Genomic DNA, 22,034 nt, shown 5'->3' on the forward strand with positions numbered 1-22,034 from the left:
TAATGCTTATCTCTTTTGCAAAACATTACTGCCACCGGTATATATCTAAAAATATCCTATTTTGTTAACAGCTTGTCTAGCAATGTCTAATCAAATTTGCAGCTTTTCTTTGCAACGATTGGGTACCTTTTATTGGGTAGCATTTATAATGCCTCATTCACTGTAGTCTGTCAGAAGTTTTGTAGACTTATTTTTCAACAAACAAAACATCAGGACTCATTATAAAAAAAATTCGGAAGTTTATCAGAGTGAAAGCATCAATAATACAAAAGACTCGAGAGAGATAAGTATGTAACAAAAAAGAAATTAAGCAAACTAGCAATGTAATGGAGCACCAGCGGCACATATTTTTAAAAAATGCAATTTTAGCCTGTTGATGTGCGTGGATTTTCAATTGAAAAACTTTCGTTTCGATTCACTTCCTCGCCCTTCACCTTCTTCTCTTGCGTTACCTGTAATACCGAAATGTTTTATTTCTCACAAATAATAAAGTTTATTTGATTTTTTTTTTGCAACCTACAAGCTCTATAGAATGATAAAGATATATTTCTTGTCCGATTCCAATCAACTTCAGAATACATTCCTGAACATCGGATTCCGCAAACACCAAATGGAAAAAGTTGACAGAGGAAATTAGAAGCTAACAACATAGGAAAAAGAAGTATTACAATTAATATCCATTTGTTTGATATTTGAAATAAGTGTAAATCTAGGTGTTTACCCAAATGAAACAGCATTCCTCTTAACTGAGATGATTTGTTTATGCAGTAATCTAACCACATTCTCGAGGTTTTTTAAATCAAGATAAAGCATCGGTAGATAGGACTAATAGTTTTGAACTTGACCGAAAATTCTGAATCCGACCTTTTTTGATTTTGTAACTGGATAAAAAAATTTCAAACCTCGATGGCTCGAAGTTCGGAAAAAAGTAAAAAATACCTTTGTCACGTGGAAATAACTGCCTGGTTCAGAGCCAGCACGTCGTATGACAAGGTCGGCAGTACTACGAGCTTCACCGGCAATATTTTCGGCAAGACAAGTAAACTGTCCACTGTCCGCCATTTCAACTTTAACAATAACCATTGAATGTATGCCATTACCCTCCTAAAGAGCACCTTATTTTACCTTATAAAATTAGGAGAACCTAAAAGATGCTGAGACTCTGTCCGAGCAAAGCAAAGTTTTGCAATACAGTAAATCTAATTATAGTATCAATCGCAATGCAACTTCCACCTTTTGCTTAAAGGATAGATTTTTCTGATATGCTACTACAAAATAGAAAAAAAAACTGTGACTGACATCAGTGAGGCGAACTTCATCACAATGTGGAATAACAAGGCCGTTTCTCATCCAAGTTATCGATGGGACTGGATCGCCGGTTACTTGAACAGTCCATTTCAATTCATCACCTTCTGCGATTTCCTCGCTAATCAAACGCCGTACAAAATCAGGTGCTACAGTCCGTGCTAAAACTAATTCGTGCATCAAATTAAAAAGCAAGTGATGTAGCATAGTGAAATTTTAAAAGAAAGGATTTAAACAGATTCAAAAATAAAAACTGAAGAGTTAGTTTTAGTATAAATAAAGTGCATTCAGTTAATTTAAAAATGATAATTGATTTGTAAATAATGGAAGCAAGTAAAAATGAGTTGAATCGAATAAAAGATTTGTTGCATATAAGCTTGACTCCCCCTTTTGGGGTGACGTTTAATACTGATGTTTTGAATTTACATCAGGAAATATACATTTGCCAAATTGAATCTCAAGTAAGTAAAGAGTAATAAATAAGTTGCAACATACGCCTAATGACAAGTTGGGCACTTGATGTGGCAACACCGGACGAGTTCTTCGCGGTACACATATATTTGCCGGAATGTTCACGCTGTGAAGTAGGAAAAGTCAATGACACATGACCACCTATGTTGGAAAAAATTAATTCTGGATTAGTGGCTTTGGATATTGGAACACCATCCTTCGTCCAAGTAACTTCAGGAGTAGGCCACCCTTAAAGTATTGCATTGAGTGAAATGTATCAGAACTGAAACTAAGGATTTCAGCTTGATATTATAAATAGAAAGAATATATATTATAAATAGAATATATGTAGTAGTACCAAATGTTTAATTTTTGTTAACAATAATTCTGAAAGTTGAAGCGATCATGATCGCCCAGTCTCACCATCTACCTGTGTTTTAAGATTGACGGTAGAAAGAGGAAGTTTACACACAACAGTAGCTTGTTAAAAATTTGAAAAAAAAAACGGTGAAAAGAATGAAAGAATGTCGTGTAGAATCTTATTGGGGCATCCCGAGAAGTAACCATATTGCTTAATTAAGAAGAAAATGAAACCGTAAAGTTCTGATAGCATGCAAGCTTGCTAATATTAAAAGAAATAGTTAAAGATGCTCGTAAATTATCAAAGATTTCATTTCCTTATTAAACTCCTTCCATACATTATAATCACTATAAAACTTTTTTCCAATTTTATACATCGCAAAAATATCAAAATTGATAGAAACAAGCCTATTCAAGGCGGATTTTATCCTCGAAAAGCTGAAGTTCATTTAAACTTGGAGAAATTGTTAGACTTCATCACTAATAAAGAGTATATATTGTCATTCTAAATTCACGCATGGCTTCACAAATACATCCTTTCCTATGTAAATATAGTATTCATATTAAAACTACTTTATCTTTCGAACATTTTAACTTAGAATAATCAATTCAGCATAAAGCTGAAAAAAGAAAATGCTGAGATTCTTTTACCAATAACAATCCCTTGGAATTTAGTTTCATCGCCGCAAGCAGCTACTGCAGATACTAAAGTTTGCGTAAAATGCGGTGGTCGACCAAGTTGTCGGTTCTCTTCAATATCATAACGCTCTGATAAATTTTGCTAAAAGTGAAAAATTATGCATCTCTGGTAACAAATAGTAAATTTATACGACCGTATGCGTTAGTATGCTGTTCATGATTTTAATTTGCTGCAGAAAATAATTGACTGTATATCATTCATAAATACTTTTTAATCTAATCGTCGTTAACATTAAGTAAAACAATCAGCAGTAATGGGCTGATGACGCAGATTCAATGATTAATTGAATCTTTGGAATTGTGAGGAGAAAATGAAAACTTTAAGAAAATAATTATCAGGTTTATTTGCATATTACCAGAACAACTTACTATGAGTCTAAAATGTCAAGGTCGAAAAAAAAACTGGTACAATTTAATATTAAAGCTGCTGATTAAAGAAAAAAACCGGGTCTTTGGAAAAGCTAACAAAATGAAGAAACATCATATTTACTGAATTTCCTGGGTGGGTGACTTCATTACTAATATCTACAAATAAATTGAACTGAAAAAAAAAGTCAAAACTAGGAAATATGATCTCAAAGTTAAGATTGATCTGAGATAGTTAAGCATTTAGGACTAATAACACATAAACAATCATCAATATGAATCGTGTATAAAAATAAGTTAGAAAGTTTGAATATTATGTTTCAGTTTTTAAAATTATCACGGTGATCAGTTGGCATGAAAAATTAACAGAATAAACGCCCTTGTATCCATCTAATTCCAGATCCATTCATCCACAACTTATTCATCTTCCTATCTCTGTTTTTATTCTGATTAAGTTAAGAGATAATGTTCCTACACAAACTGATGTAATCGACTTTGTTTAGAATTTCTGATCAAATTATTTAAAAATCATGAAGCAACTTCAGGACTTCTAAGTAGCATCGATTCCTAAAAACTGCTCCTGTCAATCTTATGAAATATTGTTAAAATCATAATTGACATCTTTAAATTAATAAGGAAACGTCAAATGAGTTGAAAGAAAAAGTTGGTGAAGGTGACAACTCATCCATTTCATCTCAAAATTTTATGATGACTTGCTCAGATTTATGGCTCCAGTAAATTTAAGCAAGTCGCCATAAAATTTTGGGATAAAATTCGATGAAAAACTAATAGCAGCTTTTTGATTATTTAAGTTCGTGAAAAAATAAATCAGAAATGTGGAGAGGAATGTAAAAAATGATGCCAAGGAATCCAATGGCATCATCGATGAAAATGATAAAAAGATACATTCGATTATGATTACCTTAGACCTATTTTTCAGTTAATCCATCAATACACTTCGAAACCAAACCCTACCTGCTGGGAATGTATTGTCTGTAATTGTTGTTTCTTTGCCGGAGGGGGAGAGAGAGGTCTTGTGGAATGTTGTTTGGCCACTAGACGACGATGGTCCTCTTCACGCATCCTCAAATTACCATTCATATACTCCAGCTGAAAAAAATAATCCCTTAAAATCTCTAAATTTTCAATTAACTTCGAATAATTCTGATCCAAAAGCGAAATTAGGATCTGTTTAAGAAGACAATTCATCTCATTTATTTCATTTTGATAATGTATATTTAATTTCAGATTCCTATTTAGTAGCACAAGTTTTAATTATATTCAAATTCATCAAGTAAAGCAACGTTAGTATAATGTGATTTATTCTTAATAGATTTTCAGTGTTACAGTAAAGTTACTATGACTCAGTAGTTGTGCATTTTCGGTTAGGAGTCTGCCCGGTTAGAGGAACCCAGTTACACATCTTCGCCAGAAGCTTATAGTTTCTGAGCCGCTCAGCTTTTATGTGCCAATATATGGCATGGCATTTTCAATCAGGTTTTACCACGACATCGCCTGATTGCTGCGTCCAGAAAGTGAGAAACTAAAGTTAGGTGAAAGAGGAAAAGAATATGTTAGAAGACTTGAATGTAAGATTTCGTAAGAAGATACTTCAAACATTCATAGGAAGTAGCCAAAGCTCTGGCTAAACTCGTCTTCATGAGACCACAATAGTAAACGCTCTCAGAACAACAAACATACTTGTTCAAGCATTAAGATATATTATTCATCGGTTTTCTTAACCAGCCAAGAAAAAGTACTAATGGCTAGACAAGTTGAGCGAATGAGTGCTCGTTGGACATGGCTTTAATGAGTAACGTATTTTAGAGGATGGCCCTGTCATTTTCAAATGTTAAATTAGAAAAGCGTTAAAATACAGATTTAAAGGTAGGATATACATCCATAGAATAATAGCACAATTTATAAGCTGATTTCTTCAAATTCTTTTGCTAAAATAATTATTCCGAATAAAAAAAAAAAACTGAAAAATGTTTGAATCAAAGATGCAATTTTTATATAACGCAAGTTCTAATGGAAGAACGAGCAATGAGAAATAGATTTTCAGAATAGTTGTAATTATGTTAGATTTAATTTGAAAGGCCGAAACTACATACTAGTCTCCTTTCTCCTCTGTAAATAATGCCCTCCTCCTTCAGTTCCTTTAATTCTCACACTATGAAAATTTCTATTTTCTTCCCAGGAATTTTTTCTTCAGTTTACTTTTTTGAAATCAAAATAGACCTGTTGTGAAAACTTTTCATCGGGTACTCGTTGCTCATACTCATAAGCGCCGTACTCTTCGGTTACATGAACATGCTGCAGACGACAGCTAATTATGATAAAAACGACGTAAAAAATACTTTAAAAAATACTGGAAACTTCGACTTTATTTGTCAAATTAAAAATGGTCATTTTTCTATTTCCCAAAGAGTGACAAATTTTAAATGATTTTAAATGAATTCAAATTTTAAATAATTAAATGATTTAAAAGATAAATTTTAAATATTTTAGATACGTATATCTGCACGAAAGATAAATTGTTAAATATCTTGAAAAAGTATGGTGTAACGTCGCTAACCTCAACTGTGGTAGGTTTCAGGGATCGAGGTAGTACACGCACTATAAATACAGATTCCGTTTCACCTCGTATGTTCTCTGCCGTCATCTTGTAGACACCGGCATGATCCAAACGAGCCGGTTCCAATATTGCCGAATACGTGTCACCAATGTTTGACAACTGAAATGTTCCTCAACTGAATTCTGATGTAGTCTCAGGGGATTTTAGGGGAGATCGAACTAAAAGTTAACTGTTTCATGAAAACTGTAGATGGGCAAATTTCGAATTTTGATTTAGAATTAGTATTTCAGAATAATACTGCAATTATATTATTTTAATACTAATATTTTGTTTATTTCGAGAAATATACTTCTGTGTTCTTCTGTGTTTGGAGGAAAACTAAAAGTCTAGTAAAAATTTGATTTAGTAGAAAAAAAATCTTTCCAACTCATTAGAAATAAGTTCATTCTTTTGTTGAAAGTTTAACGACATGCGGTACTGAAATGACAGTCCTCAAAATAGCAAAAAAGCAAAGTACGGCTGATGTAATTCTTAGACTTGTAACTCTCTGGAAAAAATCATTTAAAACAAATACTTAAAGTATTAGTTGCAGAAATATTCAAACATTTTGACCAATACAAATGTACTCAATGAAAAATATATTTTTAAAAATTTGTTAGAAATATTTGTATACTTACGGAAGATTATTTAGTTACAAATTTATTCCATCTATGATAGTGCTTCCTCACTTTTCCTTGACCAAGGACCAATTTGGCTTTTTTATTTGTCATAGGGATAACAGGGTTCAAAAATAATAAATTCTGCTAATTTGAGAATAAAATTTAATCAAAACTCTTAAAGTCTCTTAAAGTATTAGTTGAACTTAGAGTAACATCATAACATAAAAAAAGAAAGAATAAGGGGACAAAATCACAGTCACAAACAAAGTCATTTTTTTATCCTTTATTAATAATTTTCTACCCACTGCGCTGTCACCATTGCGCTGATATTTTAGTTCCATATTTCAGTTTGCTAATTACCGCTTGAGAACTGATCTATTATGCCTGTTTCGTAGTGATTAAACAATATGCACGAAGAATATGAAAAAGAAAAGAATCTTCTTAATCATCAGAGGACATTTCTTATATGCGATCACTGGTCTCATTTTTTCTTGAAAAGTAGTGGAATACAAAGGAAGTGAGTTCTAAAGTAAAAATATAATGAGAAAATAGACATCAAAAAAAGTGGGAATGAAAAAGTTTTTCTTAATCCAAAGGATAACTGCTAGCACGAATTACCTGTTTTATAGTTTGGTGTTAATGTTTTTATGAGAATAGTGGAAATGGAAAAATACCACATGTCTATATAATCTTTTGGGGGTTTTAAGCTTTCGGGAATTTAATGATCGTATACAAATCTGACCGAAATCAATTTTTTTTTAGCATCGCTATTTTTATTAATCTGAAGCGTGAAGGATTGCAGGGAGTATGATGAAACGGTGAGAAGGATGTTCATGTAAATTCAATGCTTCTGATCCAATCAAGTCAGAATGTTAAGGGCAGTAAGGTCTCGTTCATCTTCTGCAATACTTTTTCTACATCGACATTGTAATATGTACTTACCGTGCAGAATTTGGAGTTAATATTGATGATCTGATTGTTGAAATACCAGCGCACTTTGGGGCGTGGATTACCAATCATCAAGCAATCCATCTTGAATTTTTCACCTTCTTCGACAACATATTCGTTCTGGAATGGTCGAATGAATTCCGGCACAGTAGCCGTGGGACTGCAACCTGTAACAGCAATTTCGATAAATTTCATAAAGAACTCTGTAAGAGCATACTTTTGAAAGGAACCGAAAATAGATAACAATGAATGAAACAAAACGCTTTATCATTGCTTCAAATCCTCCGCAGCAAATTCTATTAGAAATGAGTCCTAGGCCTACAAATAGTGCGAGAAGAGGGCTTTAAATTGATAGAATAGACATGAATTGAAATATTGAAGTACTGGCACTAATGAAATTTTTAAATTTAATACCGTTTCATTGTATTAAAGATGCAAAACATAAAAATTACCAATTTCGGTGACTAATTTTTCTGCGTATTCTTCAATTTCTGAATGATAACGATGTTTAGGTATGGGCGGTGGCGTTGGCGATGACATTATCGCAGAATCACTCCAGAAACCTTCTACCTGGAAAATTTAATTAACTTTTTCATTATAGACAAAATTCACATATTTTTCTAAGTTTCATTTAAATCAAATGGAAATTTAAAAAGATTCAAAAAACAATAATTGACTAATAACTCACTAAAGTTTGAACAACATTTGTTTCCCTCTGTTCCAGTGGCATTCGCCGAGATTCCACATTCAGCGTAGCGCCTGATCGTGCTTCACCTGCTTTATTCTGAAAGTAAACATTTGTTTTCAAGCTCTATTCATTACTGTTTCCAATTTTTCCATGTGATTTGATAGTACCAATAAAAAAAGACAGCGACATTCTCTATGAAGGATATCAGTACCTTTGCAATTACAGTATACATTCCGGAATGTTTAGAAGCGGTATTTTCAATGACAAGTCGATACCATCCGTTAATATCACTCTCCGTATGCATATCCAGATTTGTATACAGTAGTCTGTCGTTATGTTTCCAATGAACCGTTGGTGGTGGTTCGCCAAATACGCGTACCTAAGTAATACCATTGTTTCAAGTGAATACTGATCTTTTTCACTTTCTTCCTTTTAAATTTTAAAACCCAAAATCACAAGGAAAATTGACAAACCTCAAAAACAGTCCTTGCACCTTCCCGAACCACTTGATTGGTAAGTGGTGGTGCAAATGATGGTGTGATCAATGAAAACTTTGGCTCGGAAGATGTTGAGGGTGGCACCATAGTACTTCTTGAAGTCGGGGATGATTGCACTGTTAGACGGCAGAAGTTGGTAGCTTCACCTACGGTGTTCATTGCTTTGACGGTGTAAAGACCAGCATCACTCATCCTTATATTCTTCACTTTCAAGGAGCAGTGATCGCCTTCAAACTGAAGTTTGATACGCTCCGATTCTTTGATCGCTTCCTCTTCCTTATACCAAACCACCTGCAATAATTAATCAAATTTCTACTTCGTAATATCATTTTCAATTTCAGAAAAGTTAAAAGATTCAGTGGCAGTTCTAAGCCCAATCTTTCAAAGACTCAAATATGCTCAAGCAAATCCACTCGATTCATATCCGAAAATCTCAAGAAAAGTTCAAATAAAATAGAAAGAGATAACCTCTAATCCGAAAACACAGCAAGAAAGAAGCAGTAATAATTATCACGACAGTTATATATTATCAAATCATTACAATCACATTATCAACCACTTCTGCAATCATCTCTCACTCATCAAAACTGTAACTATTCAATTTGTTCGGCTGTCAATAATTCGTTAATTATTGGCAGATAGTCTAATGAACGGGAATTAGTAAGCATTCTTCATTTATAGTAAAAGGAAAAAATTGGTACTTTTGGTTCAGGAACGGCTATAATAATGCAATCGAGAAAGGCGTCGTCATTTTCCGTGATGGTGATATTGCGCAACTGTCGGATAAAACGCGGCTTAAATGATTCTTCCACCTGTCGCTCCATCTCGCTCCTAGCTATAAAAGCTTTTAAAAAAATCCATGAAATAGTTACTTTCATTAGTTTTTGTCAGAAACCATAACCACAGCAGCACAGAGCTGATATAGCATTTAGATCGATTTCAACATATGTCCAAATGTTTCCACTTTTCATTTTTATACTTTTCATTTTCATTGAAACCATATTTATCCCCAAGAATTTCCTAGATTCAGAAATTTTAAAAATTTGCAAAGATTTCAAATTCATTCTCAATATTTTTTGGTGGGTTGCCAATTCGAAAACTTTCATCCAACAGTTTAAACTATATAATCTCATTATAATTTGAAATGTTAAAAGGTAGTAGAATAGTAGAATGTTTGAATAATATCTGTAAGAAAAATGGATACAAAATCCAAAACGTTATCGGGATTGAACCATGCTTTTTTTTTTAGGTTTTTTCCAGGAATTGATGTTTTTTTCTTTTTTACTTCATCATACGCAAAACTTGAAATTTTAATAATTTCGAGACCTACATTTGACAACAAGTTTTGCGGAAGATTCGGCCAAACCTGCGACATTCTGAGCACGTACCGTGTAAACGGCAGTGTCTTCTACAAATGTTTCATCGATGGTCAATGTAGCAACCCCATTGACGAATGCAGTACGGTAATCAATATTATCCTTCACATCTCGACCGTCCTAGAAAGATAAGCATTGAAAAGTCGTGGAAAAGAATGCTTATCCCGAAATATCTCCATCGAGCGCATAATACATAATTCAAATGCAATGTATAAGAGAAACTTGAGTTTGCTTCGTCTGACACACCAACTACGATAGTGAGATTGAGATTGATATTTTACATTATTGACCAATGCAGAAATTTGTATTAAAAAAACATGACATACCTTAAACCACCGTATTTCAGGTACCGGTTCACCTTTGACATAAGCGGTAAATTCGAATCGATTACCTTCGTCGACTTGTGCGTCACGTAGGTGACTTGTGATTTCTGGAGCTTTCATCATTTCCCTAAAAGAACTTGGAAAAAGATCGAAAATTTGAAATAAACTAAATGAGAAAGCGACGTAATTGCTATTATATTATCTGATTTGTTAAGTATCTCCGATCAGAGTTTATATGCATAGTTATTTCCAACAATCAACAACAACTCAATCATTGAGGAACCTGAAGAAGCACCATGTCCTATTTCAACAAGTCTCTACAAATTAGTTTCGCTTCCCTCCTTGTATTTTCTCCGTCTTACAAAAACACCAACTAATTGCAAAATTTAATTTTCATTAGCCACCGGGTTCAACCTATAAATTTTAGCTTAATGACGAACGATTTTTTTTTTGGCAAAGCACTGCTGAAATTATCAAGTCCTCAAAGTTCAAAAAGCAACGAACTTCGCGGTTTCGCTAATTCGCTTCTCCATATCTCGGATTCTCTCATTTAGTTGTACAAGTCGTTCCTCAATTTGTTTCTGGCGCTTTCTCGCTATCACCAATTTTTCAAATGCTTCTTCACCTATAAAAAATGCTTTGTTATATCAAAAATACCTTTCTCATTTCTCTTACAAAATGCAAAATTTTAACTTTTCGAGTGAAAATCGCTTCTCTTATTTTCTCTTATTGAGGAAGGCAATTTTGGCTGTGTTGTGTTCCAACACAGCCAAAATTGCCTTCCTCAATAATTTTCTTCCACGATGAATGTAGAACAAGGGCCAGCTGAACGAATATACAGTAACTTTACTTGTAAGCTCTAATTTTACTTGTTAAAACTACAATTACCTTCAGTTTCCTTCATGATTGTTTCAGCTTCTTCGATCCTTCGTTCTTGTTCTTGGAAACGTTCCTCGATTTCCTCAATTATTTTTGTCACTTCTTCGTGTTGTTCAATCACTGTCGCATTTTGCAGTTTCTCCTCTACGACACGAATTATCTCTACTGTCTCTTCTTGCCAAATTTGGACCTTGGAAGAAAAAGGAACTTCTACTTTGAAACTCAATTATTTTCTTGAAGACGATGAAATCTGGTAGGCCTTCTTTAACATTACGTCTCTTTTAACAAATTCACACCTCCTCAACAATGCGAATTATTTTCTGTTCCTCTATTCGCTTATCTTGCCACCGTTGCCAGGTTTCCCCAATTATTTTCTGTCGTTGTTCATGCTCGTTTAGTACATTGCGCACTGAATTTATCGACTGCTCAATGTCAAGCCTCGAATCCTTTACCTTTGCTGATTGAGCTGTGTTAATGAATTGATTGCCTGAATATTTTAATAACATCCTTAAAATCTTAAATTGATAATTTCGATAAAGATTTCCTCAAATTATTTCTTGTTAAAAAAAGATCAAGTTAAAAAAATGAGTATAAGAATTCCATATACAATATCAGTAGTCAAGTCTTGACGAATAATGGAAGAATTGAGTGTAACAAGCTTAGTTTGCTGCAATATTAATGATTTATTCTACTCCGTATCCCTAGTAATGAGTAAGACGAATAATTAATAGCAGAGCCACCATTAGAAAGCAAAAATCCTACAAATTATAAGAAGATATTATAATAAACCTTGATGTTTCTCTTGTTTAATTGTTTCTTCGATCATACGAAAAACTTCCTTCATTTGTATGAGTAATTTCTCATTCATGTAAGTACGGTCTGAGCTAATCAAGGAGTTTAAACTCTCAAATGAATTCTCAAGTTCCTTAGCAAATTTTTGCACCTGAAATACCAATTATTTTGTAGTATTACCTCATTTTGGGAAAATGCAAAACCCGCATACTTCAATTTAATCCTGAGCAAGAGTTATTCAATGAGGCATAAGTTTATTCGATCTTATTTAATGCTAATGCTTAATGCTTTTATGGATTCCTTTTAATTTTTCTGTAATTTTTCATTAAAAAACTTTGCAACTCTTGACTCTTTGAACTTCGAACGAGTCTCTCTGCGCCAATTATAGATTGAAATAATTGCGAAATTTTACCAACCTGTTGGAAGGCAGTACCAAGATTAATGCGTTCGTCTACCGCTTCTTTTAATGATTCGTATCGTTGTTTAAATTCTTCCAAACGCTGATGATCAACTGCACCTAATTCATGAGCTTTGTTCCACAAACCGTTTAGCTCAAATCCTTTGTTCTATATAAAAAAAAAGAAAAATTCAGACAGTAAATTCTGAATGTGAGTGGAAGTCAGTGTTGGAGAGCCAAAACAATTTAAAAAGATTCCTTTTTCTAATTTCATAATCTGAATTAAAAAGAGAAACAAAGTTCACTTACTACAATATCAATGAACATGTCCTTGTGAATTTTATGGAACTGAATGGCATCACTCAAACTGCAGCCTAAATGGCCATTTATCACAAATGACTGCTCGGTTTCTGTGAGCCATTTTTCGAAAAAATATAGCTGAAATGAGTAATCCGCTCTGATGAAAAATAAACGAATTTTTTCATTTTCTACCCAATCATTTTACTGACCAAATTTCATCTTCCAACAAAAGTTTTATGCACAAATATTATTAGAACAAGTAACACTCACCTGGTCCTTGATAAGTTCTTTGCTTCCATCAATCCGTTCACAAGCCAAATTCTCGATCTGTTTCAGTTTATTCTGGATATCAATTATGAATCGATTGATACGTCGATCAGTGTGCTCAATTTGCCGTCCATCATCAATTACCTTTTCTGCTTTTTGCCTCGCCAAAGGCGCCAGTTCTCCAGCCATTGCTGCATTAGCATTACGCATATCTGTTTCCATTGCATCCAATTGATTCAACATCTGAAAACACATCGATCCTCATCCTTTTTCGAGAATTCATTCACGAAAGGTTCGTTTGTCCAATAATTCTATCTTTTATTATTAACAATGGTTTATGTTTTTCATTCATCGATATCCTTTGTAACTTAATTATTCCTGGACGTCAAATGTTGGTTCTGATAGTGGTTAATTAATTAAAAGTAGTTACCATTTGACAAATCATAACTATGAATTGAAGAGTAACTGAAAGAGGTGCAAATTTCAGATCTCAAGTAAAATTAATGAGAAAGCTTCAATCGGAATACACAAACTTTAATTGCTTCTGTAACTTACGGTATTTGCAGCTGCAATCCATGCGATCACCCTATCATTTTCATCTTTTCTTTGTTTCAATTCATGCATAAATTTGTTTAGATCAGTTTGCAACAACATGACTCGTCCATGAAGATTCGCGTTTGCGCCACTTCGATCGATAGTCAATATGATATCTTTTAGTGCTTTGAGTTGTTTCTGAATACGCAACTCTTATTCATTAGAAAAATCTCTTCTAATAGACAATCTCTTACCTACTTGGGAAAAACTTTCACGTTCTATTTTATTTACTCATTGCTGTTTAAAAACAACAATCAACAATCTGATCAACAATCTGATTAAAAAATCATAACTGTTCGACTTCTTTTAACAATAATCCAACAAGAAATAACATCTTTAGATGATAATCTTCATTGCTATCTTTTTTGTTGGTGTATTTGGCAAGAGAGTGAAATTTAAAACATCGCTACAAATCGCAGGAAGATGAGAGTTGACTTCGGAAGGGTAGAACTCACTAGAACTTGCTGCATAAGTGCGTTGATGTTTTGTCCATCACCGAGTTCCATTCGTGCCTGTTGAAGCCATTTTTCAATTTCTTCGATATGAGACAGAACCGCCCCGCTCTCATCAATTTGCATTTCTAGTTTGGATCGTTCGTTCTTCCAGGACTCTTCAAGCAATTCCCACTCTACCGCCATCTGTTAAGAAAAATAAATGCAATCATCCTGCATACTAAATTGATAAATTCCAAAGTGCACTGTATTCATTTATCCTTTTCCAGCAATAAATACAATTTCCATCTTTTTTAATATTCATTAACAACAAAGATTTTAACAGAATTTGGGCGTGAATTGTCAAATTAAATTACGATTTACAAAAATTTTTGAACAGTACTAACATCGCTAGCCAGACTTAAGGCAACTGTTAATATTTTTAAATTGATTCAAACAAATGTAAGTTCCATTCACGCAACTATTAGGAACAGAAAAAAAGTGATAGTGTAAATAATAACACTGAACATTGAAACTCCTAGTAGTAACAATTTATTTATAAAATAACCCTGCGCGAAACGCAACGATATCGGTTCACAAACAGCAAATTGATTAGAGTGACTTGATTATGACTTTTGAAATTAAATATATTCATTGAATACCGTGTGATGCATTATGTCATGTGACTCCTTCACGACGACATCTGAACTAAGTTTAATTCAACCTTTAAGCCAAATTTTATTTACCACGGCTTTTTAAAATCACCTCCAAGAAAGATGGGAAAGAACCACACCTTTAACATAGTTTTTTCGATCAGCAAGCACGCTTTGGCAGTTTCCTGGACACTTTCTACATTATCAGCCATAGAGCCCAGCACTCGAATTTGTGTTATTACATCAGCTCCGCTATCTACAGCTGATGCAGTTACATCGATCAATTCTAAATTTAGGATACTAACTTAATACGAGATTAATCGAAGTTTACATAAGATATGACTTCAACATTTTTTTCAAAAATTTAATAGGAATTTTCGAATTGATAAGGAATATAGCTCAAATAACTCTAATTAATCAATCTCAATTCTTATAAGACCAAGTTAATTTTGGCTCTTTTGTCCAACAAACAGATTATGACGGAACTTAGTATACTTCCAATTCAAACTGTTAAAACATCTAAATCCTCAAATTATAGAAAAATCAGTTTCAAAAATAAAACGATAACCGTCGATGAGTTGCTGAATTTGTAAGATAGTAGCGCTTAGGTCGTCTGTATTCGGTTGCTGAATCGTTATAGGAAGCATATTTCGCACTTTCGAACTAATCTGAATAGAAGGAAATATCTTGTTTGCTAATCAAAAGCACTTGTCTTGAACCAAATAATCTTTCAAAATCTGCGCATTATTTTGTGCAAGAAATTGAAATCAGTGGAAAATAAAACAAACTCCTTCATGATGTTTCGCTAGTTCATAAAATCGCTTTGTTTCAGTAAGTAAAAATCCTCGCATGTGAAGTTGACAGTTTAGCTCTTTCCATGCTGTACCCAAACTTTCAGCCATTGCTTCGTAAACGTGAACATCAGGTTCCTTTTGCTGTATTACTAAATTATCTGCTCGAGCAAGCAGCTCTTCTACTTGATCTTCCTTACTCTAAAAGTTAATTATTAATAGATCAATTAAATCACGGCATTTTTGGAGTATAATGCGCGGTTACGTATCGTTTTTGCAACGCATTTGCAGTAACGTCAAATAAAAACGTTAGTCAGAAAATTAATTAGCACAGAATTTATTAAGCAAACAAGAAGTGGAACGAGGATGATATTGGTAATTAGCGAAATGGAACAACCTTAAGCCGATGCATCAGATCTTCATGAGTTGCTAGCAGAATACCTGTTTCTTCCACATTTTCTCCAAGTTCAAGCATTCGCGGTTGCATTTCATCAATTCGAAGAGATGCATATCCGACGCTCTGTAAGCAGTTTCATTTCATCTGATGAAATATCGCAGTGATCCTTGCAATAACAAAAAGACGATCTGTGACCGATTCATAAAAGAGTAGTTTACAGTGACACTTCTCATCCGAATCTCCTCCACTGGATTATAACTAAGAAGTGTTTTTTGAAAAATTATAAAATATAAAGTGGCAAAATTGGGGCAGCATATAAAATTTTATTCTCTTCCCCTTCTTCTGAAAAAAAAAATAAGTAAATAGAAAATGATGTAGAAAAAAGATGAAACACAGATCAATAATGACCGATTCCTTCCCACCGACAGCGCACATCTCAGTAGAAAGGAATTGAAGATCTGTTTTTGCAAAGTTTTCCTGCTAGCCCTCTACCAGGAAAAACGGATCATCAATTTCTTTTAAATTTAAATGGGATATTATTGCGCAGATCTTGAAAAGACATGTCTAGAATGGTTAATCGATAAACCTTGAGCTGAAGAAATCATATTTAGCTTCCTGTTTCCTAGACTGATACTACTGCTTAGAAGATGTGGATTTCCCTTAGTTACTGAAAGCTCATATTTTCAGTTTCATTTCGCTTTGCCTTCCCTGCTCCTTTGTTGGTGAAAAGTTGAACATTCCTTGACAGTAAATAACTTTACCCGGATTACTTTTTAACGCTACATTTCAATTTATGATTAGTTGACAGATGTATATTTCCTTTGATTGGCTTATACAAGAGAAATTTATTAGTCATATGAGGTTCCTTTCAGTCTCGTTAATTTCATCTAGTTTGCATTAATTCGCGCAACAAGGGTGTTTTACTATCAATGAACAATTATAAATTTGTATTCTTCAAAAAACAAAAAAAAAAATTAAAGGGTAATTAAGATCACAATTAATGATGGAGAAGAAAATAAGTCGAATTACGACTAAGAATGAATGTTAAGGATAAAAATGGTCAAATCTTAATTGTTGGCACTAAAAGCTAAAAGCTCAATGAAGAGGCAAATTGGAAAGTTTCAATTTACAGCGCGAGATGTTATCGATTGGCGTTTTTAAAATTGTAGTGGATCCACTAAAAAAAGTAAACAAAATTGAAGCATTAGCTTATTGGGTCGATTGCGTTCGTCCATTGGATTTGTGGCCACTTGGTAATATTTTTATTTTTTCATTTAATTATTAATTGAACTTCTTGCTTATTCATTTATACTAAGAGGAAATGAAGAAAATGCAGTCGCAAGACCATTACCAGGCTATTTTTAATAAGCAAACTAAAAAAAGTTTCGGGCTTTTCTATAATGGATCAGCAGCTATTGATTTATGTGAAGTTTGTGAAAATGAAAGATTAATGGTAATCTCTACCCTGATCCAGCTCTTATCTTTACATAATGAAAGTATGGAATGCTTTTTGATAGAGCGAAAGAATCAAATGAGCAATTTTGGAACTTAGGAAATCCGAGAAAGCAAAAAATTTAAAATGACGTTTGATGCATAAACAAAGGTAAGGCGATACGTGATGCTTCTTGGTTGTGACATATCAGAATATCTGGTAATATATAACAATTACAGAATATCTAGTAACACATAATGATTGCAAGTTTTAATGTTCCAAAAGGATCAGTTTCAGTGCCAGTGATAAGCTGATCACTATTAAATAAGCAAAGGGAATGAAAACCTTAAGCAATGCGACAACAATTGTTGCTTTTTTGCCTGCATTTATTGCAATTGTACTGATTGTCGTTGTGGTTGGCCGACTCGAATCCTCCATTCCGTTTCGCATATTAATTGCAATTATTGAAGAAATCCGCTGCACTTCACACGTTTCAAGTCGAAAATAATAACAATGAATAAAGTAGAACTGCTATCCACAATGACTCTTTTGCTTCACTACCACCAACACTACCACAAATCATCAAAGTCTCGAGATACGTAAATCAAAAATACGACAACGTCGAGTAACATTTAGAATGGAAAACAGAAAGATCTGGAACACAGACATATATATTATACAGACATATATATTATACACGCAGACACACACATAGACAGGCACGCAACAGACACATACTCCGGTGAGCTTCACAATCTCAACCAAATGGTAGATATATCTCAGAATGAAAGGCTGCACTGATTGCGCTTTTGAAATAGAATAGGAAGCAGCCTTGCAGATAAGAGATAAGCTTTAAGACTCGAATAGACATAAACACATTATCACATGTACCACATTAACACACAAACTAGTTACACATCCTACTGCTTTATGTCGATCGAGCAGGAGTAAGACAGAGCAATTTCAACTTATCACTAGTACTCCTCCTCCACTTGCAAATGATCATCTGCAAACAACGGACAGTTACACCAACAGCTTCACCATTCAAAGGATAGATTGTCTCATCAGTTCCAAGCAGAAATGAACCAAAACATTGACAATTTTCCAAACTTACGAAATGGTGAAATTTCTAAGGTAAAACCCACGGTTGCTTTGCCTTTCCTAAAAAATTTATATTAATATCTTGTCATTATATCCCCAAAAAAATTCTTGATCCACTTTGAAACCACTCCAGGCAAATTGTTGAAGAAATGGACCAAAAAGATATGTGGCACAGGGCGGTTCTAACTTCTGCTTATTTTTTGGACTCTAGTCATTTATGTTACAACAATTATTGCAAACGCTGTAATTATGTTCACGAAAAAACCATCAGTTGTCATATGATAAAAATAACAAACTGGACCAAATCTTTCGACGAATTGTAAACAACAAATGATTCTTTTCTCTTCGAATTTAAGAGCATGATGAACTTAATAATTTCAGTCGCCATTCGCTCTAAAAAAACTTTACTGCTTTATAAATTCAACCTTACTCGCCAGATAAACGGGATAATTGGAGCAAATCACATTTCAAGAACAGTGAGACAAGTAAGCTGCAAACTCAGGTTACAACCGGCATCGAAAATGCATTCTATTATAGCAGAAATTGGATGATAGCACCGACGTTGCTGTAAAGTGTTGAAGGGGTGTACAACTCTCAGATTGAAGCTTTCAAAGGTTTTGGAATGTGTCGTTAACACACTTCAGCTCCAAAATACAACTTACGAATACATACGAATACTTACGAATACATTACGAATACTTACGAATACATGGAGATATCCATGCACATAAGAGCGAAGACAATTGGTTCCTCAGACAAGTACCACGATCCTTTCTATAGCAGTTGCAAAATTTTGTACACTCCAAATAAGGAAAGGTAAAGTTATGTAAGATGAAGCCAGCAGAACGCAACCAATCATCTCCCACATCCTTACTATAACAGCCTCCCATCGCTTAATAGAATGCTTCAATTTCCAAACCTTGCGAAAGCTCACGTCGTTCAAACGCATGAAAACCACAGACATAAAAAATGCATCTTTACTGGGATAAATAGCAAGATCACTCTATAAAAATCTGATAATATTCATTAGGCCAGTTAATGAAAGTCAAAAATCCAACTATCATCTACATGAAGTGGAAAACACTATATGAGAGCTACTTTCTAACACCAACTGGAGTTTCTTCTTTCAGTGGATCATATTTCGCAAAGTACAACTCATCTTGAATGCGCTGTGCCTTCCCACGTCTTTTGTGCAAAGACATATGTTCCGGAATTTGATGTACCAACATGGCTTTCCAAATTTCTGCTGCAAATTATGAAATTCAGCAAATGGAAACATTCCATAAAGACGCTGAGAGTGGAAATATTATAACACTTGAAAACGTACTAGCACTACAGTAGCATTTTCTCATTTTTTTTAAACAATTTATCACGAAAAAAACAAAAATCACGATTAATTAACCGAGAAGGAACAAAAGTGTACCATTTTTTCCTTTTTCTAGAGAGAGGGCAAAAAAGATATGAAAAAAAAGGATTACCTAAAAATATATAACAGGAATAACTTACGTGGAAACTTAGCTATATATATTGGAATCAGTATCGACATCCACAGAACGATATTTCTGTTAAACGGACACAATTTCCACCACCAGCGAAATGGAAATGCTCGGAACTGTTATAAACATAGCAGATTTAAAAACGTATAGAGTCTTAGCTTTTTAATTTAAGCTGCTCCATGATATCAGTAATTATTTTATACAGAACGATCCGCAGGACGCTTTGAAAAGAAGCGCAAATCGAATGATGAAAATTTCATTTGAAGGAAAAAAGGAGAAGCACATTCATTTATATTCACGAGCCATTTTTTGGAATATAAAGAATGCTTACATAATTTAACTACAGTAAAAGTAGACTGTCATGGCTTCCAGGAAATTCCCGATGCAGATATAAAGGTTTATTGACTTTTGAAACATGAATGAAAATCATACTGATACGACCCTATCCGATGTAACAGCTTTCTCGTTTTTGCTGTTTCAATTTACATTTCCTTTCACTCAATTTCTTGTCCCTACCCAACCTAGTAATATAAAGTAAAACTTACTCCTTCAGCAGGTGTACTCGGGATAGCCGGTTGACGTGGATGGATATCAGCAGCTGGAATAGGAGCATTAGGGCTGGCGATAACCTTAGCAAGACCAACAAATGTTTCACCCCACCATTTCGCTTCACGTACCAATTTATTCAGCATACCTGCAACATAAAGAAATTAACAAATCCCAGTAATGTAATCCACTTCCCATATTGATAAGCGTAATATATTATGCATATGTTGTGCAGATTGATATAACAAGTGCACGAACATGGATAATATTGAACGTGGCAGAGGTTACAGCTTGAAACGAGCAATAAATATCAAGTGGTTAATAAACATCGCTTTCTGCTTCCTCCAAGGACTTTCTGCCAATCATTTTTTAACCCTTCTCGCAATGTTTTATATCCTCGATAGTTTGATCTGATCGATATCGTTGAGAAATAAACAAGAAAGTGTAAGCCGACCCATGCCAAATGCCTTCTCAGCAAACGCCTTTCAACCTTTCCCTCCGAATTATCGTATGTTTGAACTTTACAACGGTTCGGGGAAACATACGCATCAGGAACCTTCTGGAAGGTTCGATGAATAACGGAATTTGGTGGTAATGTGTGGTGTGAAGAGATTTAAACATATCGGATGATTGAGGTGGTAAGTTCGGGGTTGGTGCAATTCCGAATCCGGTAGACGGTTGGGTATTGGTGGTGCTAGTAATGTGGAGTATTGGCTTCTATTCCTGTTTTCCTCAAACTGTTTTCAGGTGAAACGTCAAAGCACGTTAATATGGCAGCGGTTGATGGAATTGACATTACTCCCGAAAAGGTCGCTTTTAATTTACTACGCTTTACTAAATTTTTATCCGCTGGTACTTTCATTTACATCATATCACGGGCAGACACTCCACCACTAAGACATAATTTATTGATTTAGTGAAGAAAAGTTCTTTCTTCGAATTCATTAATTTAATTCCCATTCACATGTGACTAGGAAGTGATTTGTTATTTTTTTACAGTGTCAGATATTATTGTTTTCTGTTTATTTTTCAGAATGGCGGTGTTTTAAAGAAAGTATTAGTGGAAGGAACAGGGGAGCTTCACCCTTCAAAGGGTGATACTGTTTATGTGCATTACGTAGGGACTCTTCAAAACGGCGAACAATTCGATTCGAGCCGTGACCGTAGCGAACCATTCAATTTCACCTTGGGCAATGGACAGGCAATACATGCATTTCCTACAATAAATAGCTTCGTCCCAGTTAATTTTGCCGGGAGAATCAGTACTTTGCCATCGCATTTGGAAGTTTTTTGTAGCTACTGTGGCAATTTGGAATTTGTTCATAGCGATGAGACATGAGGGGTCATGTGTGGTACATTGCAGGTTATCAAAGGATGGGATCTTGGTGTTGCAACAATGAAAAAGGGCGAGAAATGTGATCTAATTTGTCGAGCCGACTATGCCTATGGCGAAAATGGTAGCCCACCAAAGATTCCTGGCGGTGCTACGCTCAAATTTGAAGTAAATGAAACTTACCTTAACTTTTAGTAAGCTTCCTAAAACACATGTATATAACGTGCCTTAACTTCTAACAAACTTGTCATTTAATATATATATATATATATATATATACATATATATATATATATATATATATATATATATATATATATATATATATATATATATATATATATATATATATATATATATATATATATATATATAT

The 22,034-nt window shown here is 34.0% G+C and overlaps 3 protein-coding genes across 3 annotated transcripts in view; 1 reads left to right on the top strand and 2 right to left on the bottom strand.

The window, feature by feature from the left end:
- Positions 1–84: 84 nt before the first annotated feature.
- LOAG_03263 (hypothetical protein) lies at positions 85–17,806 on the bottom strand. The gene is made up of 30 exons (XM_003138800.2): positions 17,528–17,806; positions 15,751–15,873; positions 15,351–15,554; positions 15,131–15,230; positions 14,703–14,848; positions 13,934–14,116; positions 13,440–13,616; positions 12,888–13,127; positions 12,627–12,755; positions 12,337–12,486; positions 11,918–12,071; positions 11,425–11,615; positions 11,138–11,318; positions 10,754–10,874; positions 10,253–10,376; positions 9,881–10,046; positions 9,252–9,385; positions 8,527–8,841; positions 8,265–8,432; positions 8,054–8,149; positions 7,818–7,935; positions 7,360–7,532; positions 5,759–5,917; positions 5,422–5,496; positions 4,156–4,290; positions 2,767–2,896; positions 1,801–2,004; positions 1,300–1,466; positions 940–1,104; positions 85–452 (listed from the first exon to the last, which is right to left on the bottom strand). Exons 1-30 carry the CDS (start codon positions 17,630–17,632, stop codon positions 366–368), a joined length of 4,620 nt encoding a protein of 1,539 aa, XP_003138848.1. The 5' UTR covers positions 17,633–17,806; the 3' UTR covers positions 85–365.
- A 772-nt stretch (positions 17,807–18,578) lies between these two features.
- LOAG_03264 (hypothetical protein) lies at positions 18,579–20,494 on the bottom strand. The gene is made up of 3 exons (XM_003138801.2): positions 20,325–20,494; positions 19,790–19,895; positions 18,579–19,529 (listed from the first exon to the last, which is right to left on the bottom strand). The coding sequence occupies exons 1-3, from the start codon at positions 20,469–20,471 to the stop codon at positions 19,378–19,380; spliced, it is 405 nt and encodes a 134-aa protein (XP_003138849.1). The 5' UTR covers positions 20,472–20,494; the 3' UTR covers positions 18,579–19,377.
- Positions 20,495–20,908: 414 nt separating this feature from the next.
- The window catches only part of LOAG_17103 (FK506-binding protein), a 3,460-nt gene continuing 2,334 nt past the window's right edge, over positions 20,909–22,034 (top strand). Inside the window, exons 1-3 of the mRNA XM_020449763.1 lie at positions 20,909–21,134; positions 21,359–21,526; positions 21,689–21,826. Coding sequence (XP_020306655.1) covers positions 21,096–21,134; positions 21,359–21,526; positions 21,689–21,826 — 345 coding nt within the window. The 5' untranslated portion in view covers positions 20,909–21,095. The remainder of the gene's footprint in view (positions 21,135–21,358; positions 21,527–21,688; positions 21,827–22,034) is intronic.

Source organism: Loa loa (assembly GCF_000183805.2).
Source record: "Loa loa unplaced genomic scaffold supercont3.40, whole genome shotgun sequence".
In the NCBI taxonomy this organism is placed as follows: domain Eukaryota; kingdom Metazoa; phylum Nematoda; class Chromadorea; order Rhabditida; family Onchocercidae; genus Loa; species Loa loa.

Bases quoted from the DNA above. Each gene is read 5' to 3' on its own strand.
- LOAG_03263 (XM_003138800.2), bottom strand. From the start codon at position 17,632: ATGCGAAACGGAATGGAGGATTCGAGTCGGCCAACCACAACGACAATC. The intron at 13,617-13,933 runs GTGAGTTCTACC...TTGCGTATTCAG, and splicing joins CACTTATGCAGCAAGTTCTA to AAACAACTCAAAGCACTAAA. The intron at 5,918-7,359 runs GTAAGTACATAT...GGAACATTTCAG, and splicing joins TTAACTCCAAATTCTGCACG to TTGTCAAACATTGGTGACAC.
- LOAG_03264 (XM_003138801.2), bottom strand. From the start codon at position 20,471: ATGCTGAATAAATTGGTACGTGAAGCGAAATGGTGGGGTGAAACATTT. The intron at 19,896-20,324 runs GTAAGTTTTACT...TGTTTATAACAG, and splicing joins CGAGTACACCTGCTGAAGGA to TTCCGAGCATTTCCATTTCG. The intron at 19,530-19,789 runs GTAAGTTATTCC...CATAATTTGCAG, and splicing joins ATATATAGCTAAGTTTCCAC to CAGAAATTTGGAAAGCCATG.